Source organism: Thalassophryne amazonica, chromosome 3 (assembly GCF_902500255.1).
Source record: "Thalassophryne amazonica chromosome 3, fThaAma1.1, whole genome shotgun sequence".
Lineage (NCBI taxonomy): Eukaryota > Metazoa > Chordata > Actinopteri > Batrachoidiformes > Batrachoididae > Thalassophryne > Thalassophryne amazonica.
The window spans coordinates 114,677,682-114,691,319 of NC_047105.1; the positions used below are offsets into that span (position 1 = coordinate 114,677,682).

The following is a 13,638-nucleotide window of genomic DNA, read 5'->3' on the forward strand; positions in this document are numbered from 1 at the left end:
TCTTGAGGAGTGGAGACATCTGTTGGAGGGAACGTCCGTGCCATTCACGGTTTTCACTGACCACCGGAACCTGGAGTATATCAGGACCGCCAAGCGGCTGAATCCCAGGCAAGCCCGCTGGTCACTGTTCTTCGGCCGTTTTGACTTCCGGATCACCTACCGTCCCGGGACCAAAAATCAAATATCGGATGCCTTGTCCCGGGTACATGAAGATGAGGTCAAAACGGAGTCGTCGGATCCCCCGGATCCCATCATCCCGGAGTCCGCTATCGTGGCCGCCCTCACCTGGGACGTGGAGAAGACCGTCCGGGAGGCCCTGACACGAGACCCGGACCCCGGAACCGGACCGAAGAACAAACTCTACGTCCCACCAGAAGCTAGGGCTGCAGTCCTGGACTTCTGTCACAGTTCTAAGCTCTCCTGTCATCCTGGGGTGCGAAGAACCGTGGCAGTCGTCCGGCAGTGCTTCTGGTGGGCGTCCCTGGAGGCCGACGTCCAGGGTTACATCCAGGCCTGTACCACCTGCGCCAGGGGCAAGGCCGACCACCGCAAGACATCGGGATTGCTACAGCCGCTGCCCGTGCCTCATCGCCCCTGGTCTCACATCGGCCTGGATTTTGTCACGGGTCTCCCGCCGTCCCAGGGAAACACCGTCATCCTCACGATAGTGGACTGATTCTCCAAGGCGGCCCACTTCGTGGCCCTCCCGAAGCTACCAACGGCCCAGGAGACAGCGGACCTCCTGGTCCACCACGTCGTCCGTCTGCATGGGATACCATCAGACATCGTCTCCGATCGCGGTCCCCAGTTCTCCTCGCACGTCTGGAGGAGCTTCTGCCGGGAACTGGGGGCCACGGTCAGTCTCTCGTCCGGGTATCACCCCAGACCAACGGGCAAGCAGAACGGGCCAACCAAGAGATGGAGCAGACCCTACGTTGTGTGACAGCCGCGCACCCGACGGCCTGGAGTACCCACCTGGCCTGGATCGAGTACGCCCACAACAGTCAGGTATCATCAGCCACCGGCCTCTCCCCTTTTGAGGTGTGTTTGGGGTATCAGCCCCCGTTGTTTCCGGTGGTTGAGGGGGAGGTCGGTGTGCCCTCGGTCCAGGCCCACCTACAGAAGTGCCGTCGGGTGTGGCGTGCCGCCCGTTCTGCTTTGTTGAAGGCCCGGACGAGGGTGAAGAACCATGCAGACCGGCGGCGGACCCCGGCTCCTACGTATCGTCCTGGCCAGGAAGTGTGGTTGTCCACCAAGGACATTCCCCTACAAGTGGACTCCCCAAAACTGCAGGAACGATACATTGGTCCATTTAAAATTCTCAAGGTCATCAATCCCGCCGCAGTGAGGCTTCAGCTCCCGGCCTCACTGCGGATTCATCCAGTGTTCCATGTTTCCAGGATAAAACCTCATCACACCTCACCCCTCTGCACTCCGGGTCCGGCACCACCTCCTGCCCGGATCATCGACGGCGAGCCGGCTTGGACTGTACGCTGGCTCCTGGACGTCCGACGGATGGGCCGGGGTTTGCAGTATCTGGTGGACTGGGAAGGGTACGGCCCCGAAGAGCGCTCCTGGGTGAAGAGGAGCTTCATCCTGGATCCGGCCCTCCTGGCCGACTTCTACCGTCGCCACCCGGACAAGCCTGGTCGTGCGCCAGGAGGCGCCCGTTGAGGGGGGGGTCCTGTTGTGTGGGCCGCCGAAGAGGAGGTACTGCTGGCCCACCACCACCAGAGGGCGCCCTGTCTGGAGTGCGGGCTCCAGGCACCAGAGGGCGCTGTCGCCTCACAGGAGCAGCCAGGGTGACAGCTGTCACCCATCACCTGAGACGAGACAGCTGATATCAATCAACAGGGAGGTATATCAGCAGGACGGCATCTCCACCTCATTGCCGAGATATCGCTTTACCAAGGAGGTAACGTATCCAGCCGATTATATCAACCTTAATTACCTTTTGCCTTTATACAGAGAGAGAGAAGAGCAGCAGGAAACAGTATTTGGATAAGTACTCACACTCCTGCACTTTAGTGTTTTCCTGACAAGAGGTGGAGGTGGTGTTCCACCCTGTGTGTTGCTGGGTGCAGCCGCACCCACACCTGACTGTTTCTGTTCCTTGCCAGCAGTACCGGATCCGACGAGCGGAGGCAGTGGCCACCTGGGGTTCGGGACTTGGCGGCTCCAGTATCCCCGGGGTTCGGTGGCAGAGGAAATCGGGTGGATCCGGTTCGACTCGGACAGACGTCTCTTATCGTCGAGCCTGCCCACACGACACCTTTGGAATTCGGTTACTGCTGTATTTGTAATCTGTTGTGTTTGTTGTGTGAATTCACAACAGTAAAACTTTGTGATTTGACTTTCTCCATTGTCCGTTCATTTGCGCCCCCTGTTGTGGGTCCGTGTTCCTACACTTTCCCAACAATTCAAGCATCAAATCCAGCACAAATACAGCTGGAGCAAAATTAATAGAGCAACTTTAACTTTTGACACCTGTACAAACTGAAACTGACCTTTGTCACCATTCTTGCTGCTTTTACCTCATAACTCCATAACATTCAGTCACAGATTGTCCAAACTATACCTTTTTGGAAACTTTATGATCAGGCAACTAATGTGGTGTCATTTTCTTTATGACTGGAGCATCTTTTAATTTTGACCCCTGTGTAATTCTTTAATTGACCCCTACCTGACCGCCAACTGAAAATTCAAGTGGCCAATCGTTTTTTTTAAAGCGCTCATGTCTATGGATTATTTGTGCCACATTTTGCAGGATTCCACTCTAAATACGCTCCTCAGTGTTTCTCAGTTTCCCTCAAAAGTACTGGAACATTTGGTATTTCACACATTTTAATTAGTTTATTTCATTTCAAATACATTTTTTTCTAAAATGATCTTCCTTAACTCAAACTGAAAGCAAATCTCTACAACTTGATATAAATTAATTAAAAATATAAAATCCAGCTTCCTGATGAAGTGGTGTAGAGGAGGATTTTCTTAAAAAGACCTGAAAGTTCAGCTAGACATTTCCAAGTCACATGTTGAGTGACTTGGAAATGTTCATGTTTCCATCCCCTGACTTGTCTGATGAAAACTGGCAATAAAACTGATTATTATTTACAGGTTTTATCAAGTTTTAGAGATTTGCTTTCAGTTTGAGTTTCAGGAAGATAATTTTAGAAATTTTTATTTTTATTTTTTTTGTATTTCTTGTATTTAAAATGGCATAAACAAATTAAAATGTGTGAAATTCCAAGTGTTCCAATACTTTTGGAGGGCACAGTATCCTAACTTTATGATGAGTGCAAAATGAGGTATTATAAATGTGGTATTATTACTGTTTTGTTTAAGAATGTTTAATTTTCACTGTTGCTGCACTTTGTGTCAAATCATAGTCATATATATCATATTGATATGAAAATTCAGTAAGGTATATCTTCTATTATACATTCCAAATCTAAGGTACACCTAAATATATTTAAAGAAAAAAAAAAGAGAGTAGAGCCACTTAGGTGCTTGGGCTTGAGAACCAGGGATGGTAGGTTGAAAAGTTTTTTTTATCCCATGGGAACTCTCTCATGGGATAAAAAGCCCCCCCAGAAGCTGAAAGGTTTTTGCCATGCTAATGCTCCCCTGAAGCATGTACTCAAAATAAAGTCTGAAGGACCTAAATGACATGGTGAGATGCTGACGAGCTTCACTCATTCATGTCTGTGACATATGCATATTAATAATAATCATGATAATATCCTCTGTTTCGTAGGAGTAAGTGCGCAGCTCTACAGAGCAACTACAATTAACATGCCAAACCTGTTTTTCCCCCCTCCATTCTTTATGAAACATTGATCATGACGTGTAGCAGCCAGCTGAAGAGCTCACCTCAAAGGCTATGAGGTTCCATTTGTGTCATTATCTGAAAGGGAATGCTTTTGACAAAAACTATAGATTTTGTATATATAAAATCAATGGATTGCAGCATTGAGGAATCAGAGTGTCTGGGTTTGTAATTGTCCTGGAATAAGATTAAGATTCAGACTTATAAGGACGTCCTGGACTCAGCCATCAACCGTGTATTTGTATGTGGTGAAACTGATGAACTTGTAGAGACATTCACTTATCTCAGCAGTGACATACATACCATATCTCTGGGTCCTCAGTCTTTGAAATTCAGAGGCACCTAGGAAGAACCTATAGAGTCATGAGGTTGCTGGACAGAGGTGTTTTATAATTTCAATATATTTGCAGGAGAACGAAGGCTTTATGGTCATGCTGCTGTCTGATTGCTGTATGCTTGTGAGACTTCGACACTAACCAGTGATCTAAGGCAATGATGGGCTGTCTTTGGTAGTAAGTTTTTTCCTTGGGTACTGGTGGTACCGCTGGAATGACTGTATCAAAAGAGAACGCCAAGGGGGTGCCCATGTTTCACCTAGCTGTGTCAAATAGACAGTTATTGTGGAAATGGATCGGTTGTCTGCCAGGGTGGTTGCCAAGGCGGTTCCGTGGTGTTGTGGATGTGGCGAAGCGTGACACCAGCGCATGCTTCCAGACTTGACTGTCCAATTACTTATTGACCTGACTATACATGTACTTCCTTATACACCTTAAAAGGTTTTACTGCTTCTGCAGTGATACTGCCTTCACAGTAAACAAAGTTAATGAAACTCAAGCCATGTTAATTTCAATCAAAGAAGCTTGAAACAAACTCCAAATACACGTGAGGTCACTGCAATCACGTAGTTAACTGCAAATATGTTTATGCTTTAAGTGTAACCTCAATCAAACATCATTTATTTTAAAAATCAGCAAAGTAGTTGCTGCGGCACAGGTACTTCTGTTGTAACCCAATTTTTTTTTCCCCTCTTCATCCAGTTTGTTCCTTTCCGGGACTATATCGATCGGTCAGGAAATCAGGTCTTGAGCATGGCCCGGCTGGCTAAAGATGTCCTGGCAGAGATCCCTGACCAGTTGCTGTCCTTCATGAAGAGTCGGGGGATTGAACCCTGCCCTCCCATGCCTGCTGCATCTGACTCCCCTGTGATGGCTACCACCACTACCACCGCCACCACTCAAGCCTCCAAGGAACGCAAAAATGCACACTTGAAATAAGGGCAGGAAGCAGAGCAGTGTGGTTGGATGTGATCATGGGGAGGTCTGTGTTTTTGAGAGTGTGCATGTGTGTGATTTAGACCACAGCAAAGCAAAAGTAAAGTTGAGAATGGAGGCTCACCTACAAGAAGAACGTGTACACTTTAGCTTAGAAAATGTATTTTGAGTCTCATAGTACTGATTTTTGTCATTGTCTGTCGATGTTTGCTCTCTGCAGCGGTACACAAACTGTACTAAATGGCTTCAAACGTACTTAAAACTGAACACTTTCATCCTCAGTTATCAATTGTAAGATTTCAAATGAGGTAAAAATGTCATTTAGCTTGTCACCACAAAGCTTTGTATAAGAATTTTTCACCTGCACAGCCTCATCTTTGACTTCAAGGAATGCCACCACATCTTTTGCAAGCATTTTTCAGAATTCGTTTCTATTCATTTGAATGTAATTTGCTGTGATTATTCATAGGGATTCAGTCCATAAACCAAAATAATCACTTGAGAAATCAAGGCAGATATTTTGCATTTGGTTAGATGTTGGTCTACTTTGTTGTACAAAAACACACTGAAGCTCGCTAAAAAAGTCTTTTGATAACTTTGACTCAACTGAAGCAAACAATGTTAAAAGTAAATGTTGCATAGACCTTTCACCCAACTTCCGTATATTTGACCAGAAATACGCAATCGATGTGGAAACCTTTTTCTGGCAATAAGTAAACAAATATAGTAAAGCCATTGAAATCGATGCGTAAAACTCTCCTAAACCATCATCGTATAAACTGGATATTCCCACTCACCAGACAAAAGCAAAAGTCCCAATGCTTTTGTATGGTTTTCCATGTAATGAACACTGTATATACAAGATTTTGTATTAAGGATTTTCACTCGCATTGGACAAAACGTCCTGTCCAACCGCAATGCGTTTCCATTAAAAACCCCTCGCATGTACCGTACAGAGCAGTCTGGACGTGCACAGTAACAGAGGTACAAAATTAAGTTAAATCAGATATACAAAGGTTGTGATTCGTTGCTTTTCTTCATTTCCCACCATATTTTAAAAGTTTTTGCAGTGCACACGTCAATTTGGATCAAATACGTTTGGCACAAAAGTCCGCAAATACAACCCCTGGCAAAAATTATGGAATCACCGGCCTCGGAGGATGTTCATTCAGTTGTTTAATTTTGTAGAAATAAAGCAGATCACAGACATGACACAAAACTAAAGTCATTTCAAATGGCAACTTTCTGGCTTTAAGAAACACTATAAGAAATCAAGAAAAAAAGATTGTGGCAGTCAGTAACGGTTACTTTTTTAGACCAAGCAGAGGAAAAAAATATGGAATCACTCAATTCTGAGGAAAAAAATATGGAATCACCCTGTAAATTTTCATCCCCCAAATTAACACCTGCATCAAATCAGATCTGCTCATTGAATTGACCCTATGCCATGACATTGACCCTATGTGTCTTTTTGCAAGGAATGTTTTTGCAGTTTTTGCTCTATGGCAAGATGCATTATCATCTTGAAAAATGATTTCATCATCCCCAAACATCCTTTCAATTGTCCAAAATATCAACATAAACTTGTGCATTTATTGATGATGTAATGACAGCCATCTCCCCAGTGCCTTTACCTGACATGCAGCCCCATGTCATCAATGACTGTGGAAATTTACACGTTCTCTTCAGGCAGTCATCTTTATAAATCTCATTGGAAAGGCACCAAACAAAAGTTCCAGCATCATCACCTTGCCCAATGCAGATTTGAGATTCATCACTGAATATGACTTTCATCCAGTCATCCACAGTCCACAATTGCTTTTCCTTAGCCCATTGTAACCTTGTTTTTTTCTGTTTAGGTGTTAATGATGCCTTTCGTTTAGCTTTTCTGTATGTAAATCCCATTTCCTTTAGGAGCTTTCTTACAGTTCGGTCACAGACATTGACTCCAGTTTCCTCCCATTCGTTCCTCATTTGTTTTGTTGTACATTTTTCGATTTTTGAGACATATTGCTTTAAGTTTTCTGTCTTGACGCTTTGATGTCTTCCTTAGTCTACCAGTGTTCACTCCTTTTTAGATGCAGACTAACGAGCAGATCTGATATGATGCAGGTGTTAGTTTTGGGGATGAAAATTTACAGGGTGATTCCATAATTTTTTCCTCAGAATTGAGTGATTCCATATTTTTTTCCTCTGCTTGGTCTAAAAAAGTAACCGTTACTGACTGCCACAATCTTTTTTTCTTGATTTCTTGTAGTGTTTCTTAAAGCCAGAAAGTTGCCATTTGAAATGACTTTAGTTATGTGTCATGTCTGTGATCTGCTTTTTTTCTACAAAATTAAACAACTGAATGAACATCCTCCGAGGCCGGTGATTCCATAATTTTTGCCAGGGGTTGTATGACAAAGTCAGAAAATGATGCTTAAATGACGTGCAATTCATAGCGGAAACTGTACACCTTACCTGTGATTTGGAGGTACAGTAGATGATTGTAGAAAGAAGAGCTCATTGAGGGACAAATCCAGAAATAGCATAATCCAGACAAACTGCAAAAACTTGACGGAGAACTTTAAAGCTGTCACGCATGTCAATGTCATTCCATGGAACAGAGTTACAGAGCTGCAGAGGATTTTAAGGTACCACTGTGCAGCAGACTTAGAAATAAAGAGTGACTCGACCAAATGTAATCTTTTCAGTGAACATAACGTCCGCCGCTTATTTAAGGTAGGCCTTTATTTTTTTCAGACGAAGTTTTAACCCGGTCATTAAATAAGGCAGGTCCCGATTCAGGATTCCCTGTAGATCGTTCGGTGCCTCCTGACTGTAACGACACTCTAAAACATTGCAGCTGTGTTTAGTTATGTCCACTTGCTACCTCCATTAACATAAAGAGCTCTTACAAGTTTTAGATGTTGAACTCAACTTTACAAGTTGAGTTGAGTTGTAAAGTTGAGTTCAACATCCAAAACTTGTAAGAGCTCTTTATGTTAACCCTCTGGGGCCGACGCCATCATATATGACGGCTAAAACCAAGCTTTACTAAATTAGAAATAACTTTTTAATGATATGAGATAGAAACGTACTTTTTTTTTGCTGAAAAGTTAACTCTGCGGACTTTCAAGCCAGCCATTGGCCATCTTTGTACTCCTCATAGAAGCTGTGTGATGACGTGCACAGTGTCAGTGTCCAATTGGAATTGGTTCACTGTCACATGGTTTTCCAAAATCCAATCGTAGGGCAGATTTACCTCACGTGAAAAGCCAAAGATCGTTTTCAGGAGTGATATGCTATTAGTTGGCCCGTTTGAATAGCCCCCTGGGTGCTGCAATGAGTACATACTATTCCAATGCGCCCTATGCCATTACGCACAGGGAAAGTGAAAGCAGATGGAGTGCCTCTAATGACAATCTCATGTGCTCAAACAAAGAGTGTGTAACTATCAGGATTGCTCCACAGGTTTGCATGTAAATGTTACTGGATAACTCTGTTGCTTTCTCGGCGTAAAGCACTGTTTACCATATCAAAATAACAAAACGCATTTTGTATATATTGTTCAAAATGTGCATTTGTGTTTGTTTGAACCTTTTTGTTGTACAGTCTTTCACACAAGACCTCAAATTACCTTTATAAAGTGTTAAAACAGTTATTATAGTTTGCTGTGTGTTTTGAATAAATGTGTGTGGAAAATTATTTTTTGCTTTATTTTTTCCTTTCTCATTTCTGATTGTAAACCTTTATTATACTTATAAAACACAACAAAAACATATATATTCTGAAAGCACAGGTTGTCCTGAAAAACGAAACATAAAACTTGATTGTGGGATGCAGGGAGAGCTGCTAACAGCAATAATAAAACATTTATGCCAGACGAGTGAACTGTCCAAAAAAATGCCCTCGGACCCCAGAGGGTTAAAGAGAGGTAGCAAGTGGAAGTAACTAAATACAGCTGCAATGTTTTAGAGTGTAATCCGTTACATATCATGGATTTTATCCATTTTATACATATAACGGATTTAGTCTGTTTTATGCGTATAACTGATATCAATTATAACTGACAAAATTTGCTGGTCCACCTGAATCCATTATATGCAGGGTATGTTTTTCTGTTGTGTTGACACTTGACAAGAACTCCATTTCCAGAATGATTATGTATTTCTGGTTATTGAGAGAAAGGTCTATTAGCTAGCCGTGCTTCATTGTCTAATTTTATAAATTCCTACTGTTACAAAATATAAATTGTGCTGTAATTCTGACACTTAACTCACCCACTTTGGAAGCAATTTCCCTGAAATTAAAGCTTCTCCACGACACCCTCATGCTTATCATTTGGTTTCAACTCAAATATTCCACTCTAAAGTGATCAAATAAAGGTTTTTTCAGTGTCTACCTGTAAACTGTAAAGCTCTAACTGTATGTGTTCATCAGCAAATAGATTAGTCCTATGGCTGATTTTCTGAAAAATTTGACCTTGCAATTGTGGTATTATTTGTGCATGATAAAGTAAATTGACAACATGCTAGCAACCACAGGATCTGTCAGAAGTCAACAGCTATCACTCCTTAGCTTCTAGGTCTGTTTATTATGGCCCCTTCACACAAGTGCGCATGAAGCAGGAATTGTGTGCAAAGGTGTAAAATCGTATATCCTCGTACACCTGTTGCTACAGCTATTTACGCACAACAGCGGCTGAAAGACAGAGTGTGCGCTGTGCGAGCCCATCGATCCCTCTCGCTGCAGGTGTTTTCCAGGTGACAAACATGAATATCTAACACTGCTTGCTTGGCACTTAGAAAATGTGTGGCCATTCATACAGTTAACATGGCAACAGTCAGCAGACAATCATTGTCGAGCTGGCAGTGAAATTTGTGCCCCACGACTGAAGTTGCACGTGTGGCATGCCAGAGTATTGGCTCCCCCCACAACACGTGTGCGTGAGGTGTGCGTGCTACTCCCCCCCCCGCCCCCCGCAGGAGAGGCATCTCGCATCTGATCACAGAGTGACATCTTGGTCACAACAGGGGGCGTGGCTGGCTGTTTTGACAGACGTGCGTGTGTTTGCTTGTGTGGAAATACATAAAAACAGACCATCAGTCTGTTTGGACAAACAGCAAGTGATCTGAATGTCAAGTCTGACAGGACACGCATGTCGGGCCGTGAGGGTATGGCAAGCCAACAGTGCCACAAATATGCCACTTTCATTCACATATCAGCAGAAATACGCTGTACCAAATGCCATTTGATCAGTTACCGCAGCGCTTTTTTCTTTTTTCTTTTTTTTTTTAGAAAATATGTTTATCTGCTTGTTGATTTTAGCCATTTTACGCTCCTGTTACAAGACAGTGATTGTAGTGCAGTGGTAAAGTTTCTGTCTGGTAATCACAGCATGCATGTTCAAATGCAGTGAGTGGCATTTTTTAAAAATTTAACCAGGGTTATTTAACTGCAGGGTCCTGTATTACGTCCCCTTTTATGTATTATTTATATCAACCCAGTGATTATAGAGCTGGTTTTTATTTTATTTTCCTCCACATCAGCGGCGCAATGTGGTGCACCTCATCCCATAGAGCACAGCTGCAAGCAGCTGCAGCTGCTCGCACTGTATTCCTGCTCAAAAGACATGCACGATGCTGGTTTGACAGATCGTGCATGCCCACCCATGGGCGCAATGTTTCGTGGTGTGCTCTACCACCGTGAGTCGCCCTGAGTTGCACGTATTCGCATGATGTGTGAAGGGACCCTTAACAAGGACATACAATGATTTTGCGTAACTATTTCCTTAGTGTCACAAGTTCGTTTCTAAGTGTAGTTTTGACTCTTACTGCCACTTTGTTCATCGTTGTGGCAGTGTTCCGCTCATTTGGTGTTTTGTTATTGCCCATAATGCAGTGTATTACTACACACCGGTGCGCACGCAAAAAAAGTGTTGGAAGAGTTCCAGTTTGAGGCTGTACTCAGTCAAAAATGCACTGAAAAAAGTTACTGACAGACACAGTTTGCCTTGCTGACAGTCCCCTAACCTTTGACAAATGTAGGACAGCTCTGTTGCTGATGATCTGAAATATTTGTGTTGAAAATCTGACTCCACATAGAGAGAAATACAAACAGGAATTATTCCAAAGATTTTGCATGCACATACTGTTACATAGCAATACATTGCATTATAGGTAGTAACATAACACTAGATGGTGCTATATACACCTCAAGTAATAAATTTTCTGGTAGCGCCAGGCAAGATAATATCACTCAGTTTAAAGGCAGACATTGTTCAAACTGAAGTCCTTTAACCATTTTTGTCAGGGCATTTTTCGAGGCTTGACAACAAGGCAGAGAACCTGAAAATACAGATGCAGAAATTAAATATTGTCCCACTTTTGCAAATCAACAGTGCATTCTGTGAGATATGTCAACATTAAAGCATCATCTAAATGTATACTGTGTGTTACACTGTGATAAACGTGACATGCAAATACATTTCAAGGTCCACATTCAAATGTAAGTAAAAATTCATTCTACTTGAGCATGACAAGCAGTGTTTCCAGGCACCTTGTGTAGGCAGAGCACATTTTCAGCCAATACAGTGCATCCAGAAAGTATTTACGACATTTCAGTTTTTCCACATTATGTTACAGGCTTATTCCAAAATGGAGTAAATTATATTTTTCCCCTCAAAATTCTAATCACAACACCCCATAATGACAAAATGAAAGTTTGTTGTTTTTTTAATTTTGCAAATTTATTAATAATAAAAACTAAGCACAGGTATATAAGTATTCACACCCTTTGTTCACTACTTTGTTGATGCACCTTTGGCAGCAATTACAGTCTCAAGTCTTCTTGAATATGATGCCACAAGCTTGGTGCACCTATCTTTGGGCAGTTTTGCCCCATTCCTCTTTGCAGCACCTCTCAAGCTCCATCAGGTTGGATGGGGAGCGTCTGTGCACAGGCATTTTCAGATCTCTCCAGAGACGTTCAATCAGATTCAGGTCATGCTTCACTGTAGGGAAGGTGTCTGGTTTCCTCCAAACATTAGGCCTGGCATTCGTGACAAAGAGTTCAATCTTTGTCTCATCAGAATTGTGTTTCTCTGGTCTGAGAGTCCTTCAGGTGCCGTTTTGGCAAACTCCAGATGGGCTGCCATGTGCCTTTTACCAAGGAGTGGCTTCTTTCTGGCCACTCTACCATACAGGCCTGATTGGTGGATTGTTGCAGAGATGGTTTTGCTTCTGGAAGGGTCTCCTCTCTCCACCAAGGAATGATGGATTTCTGACTAAGTGACCATGGGGTTCTTGGTCACCTCACTAACTAAGGCTCTTCTTCCACAATCGCTCAGTTTAGATGGGCAGCCAGCTCGAGTAAGAGTCTTGGTGGATCCAAACTACTTCAGTTTACAGATGATGGCAGCCACTGTGCTCATTGGGTCCTTCAAAGCAGCAGAAATGGTTGCGTACCCTTCCCCAGATTTGTGTCTCTAGACAACCCAGTCTCATGGCAAGTCATGATTCAGCAGCATGAAATATACATTAATCTATTGGTTCGTCATATTGTGACGAAAAGCACCTCATTTTCATCATGGCAGCACAAATTCATTCTAATTTATTCCATGATGGCTGCACGAAATTAAAAGTGAAGCGCGGGGGAATCGGGTGGTTATGGTTAGGGTAGGGGGAAGGAGTAGGATTAGGTTATGGTTAAGGTTAGGGTTGGAGGTAGGAGTAGTGTTAGCAATAGTGAGTTTTAAAAAAACCCTGTCGCGAAAATTTGACTCATTGTTGTGTGGGCCGCTGAAGAGGAGGTACTGCTGGCCCACCACCACCAGAGGGCACCCTGCCTGGAGTGCGGGCTCCAGGCACCAGAGGGCGCTGCCACCTCACAGGAGCAGCCGGGGTGACAGCTGTCACCTACGACAGCTGTCACCAATCATCTGATCCGCATCGGTATATCAGCAAGACGTCATCTCCACCTCTTTGCCGAGATATCGCTCTACCGAGGAGGTAACATACTCAGCCAATTGTGTTGTCTTCTTGACCATAATACTTTGTTGCTTTGCGCAGATAGTGAGTAGAACAGCAGGAGACTGTATTGGACCTTTTGGATAAGTACTCACATTCCTGCACTAACCAGTGTTTTCCTGACGAGAGGTGGAGGTGGTTTTTGCACCATACGTGTTGCTGGGTGCAGGCGCACCCACATCTGACTGTTTTTGTTCCTCGCCAGCAGTACCAGATCCGACAAGCGGAGGCAGTGGCCACCTGGGAGTTCGGGACTTGGCGGCTCCAGTATTCCCGGGGTTCGGTGGCGGAGGAAATCGTGTGGTTCCGGTTCTGCTTTGGACAGACGTCTTCTATCTTCGAGCCTGCCCACATGACACCTTTTGTGATTTGACTTTATTGTCTATTATTGTAATCTGTTGTGTTTGTTGTGCTTATTTCACAACAGTAAAAGTGCTATTTGACTTCCTCCATTGTCCGTTCATTTGCGCCCCCTGTTGTGGGTCCGTGTTCCTACACTTTCACAACAGGATATCTCGGCCAACGT

General features: G+C 43.7%; 1 protein-coding gene across 1 annotated transcript in view; it reads left to right on the forward strand.

Moving 5' to 3' along the window:
* Positions 1-5,432, forward strand: part of LOC117507463 (copine-9-like) — an 863,862-nt gene extending 858,430 nt beyond the window's left edge. The window contains exon 21 of the mRNA XM_034167340.1: positions 4,867-5,432. Coding sequence (XP_034023231.1) covers positions 4,867-5,103 — 237 coding nt within the window. The 3' untranslated portion in view covers positions 5,104-5,432. The remainder of the gene's footprint in view (positions 1-4,866) is intronic.
* Positions 5,433-13,638: the final 8,206 nt, after the last annotated feature.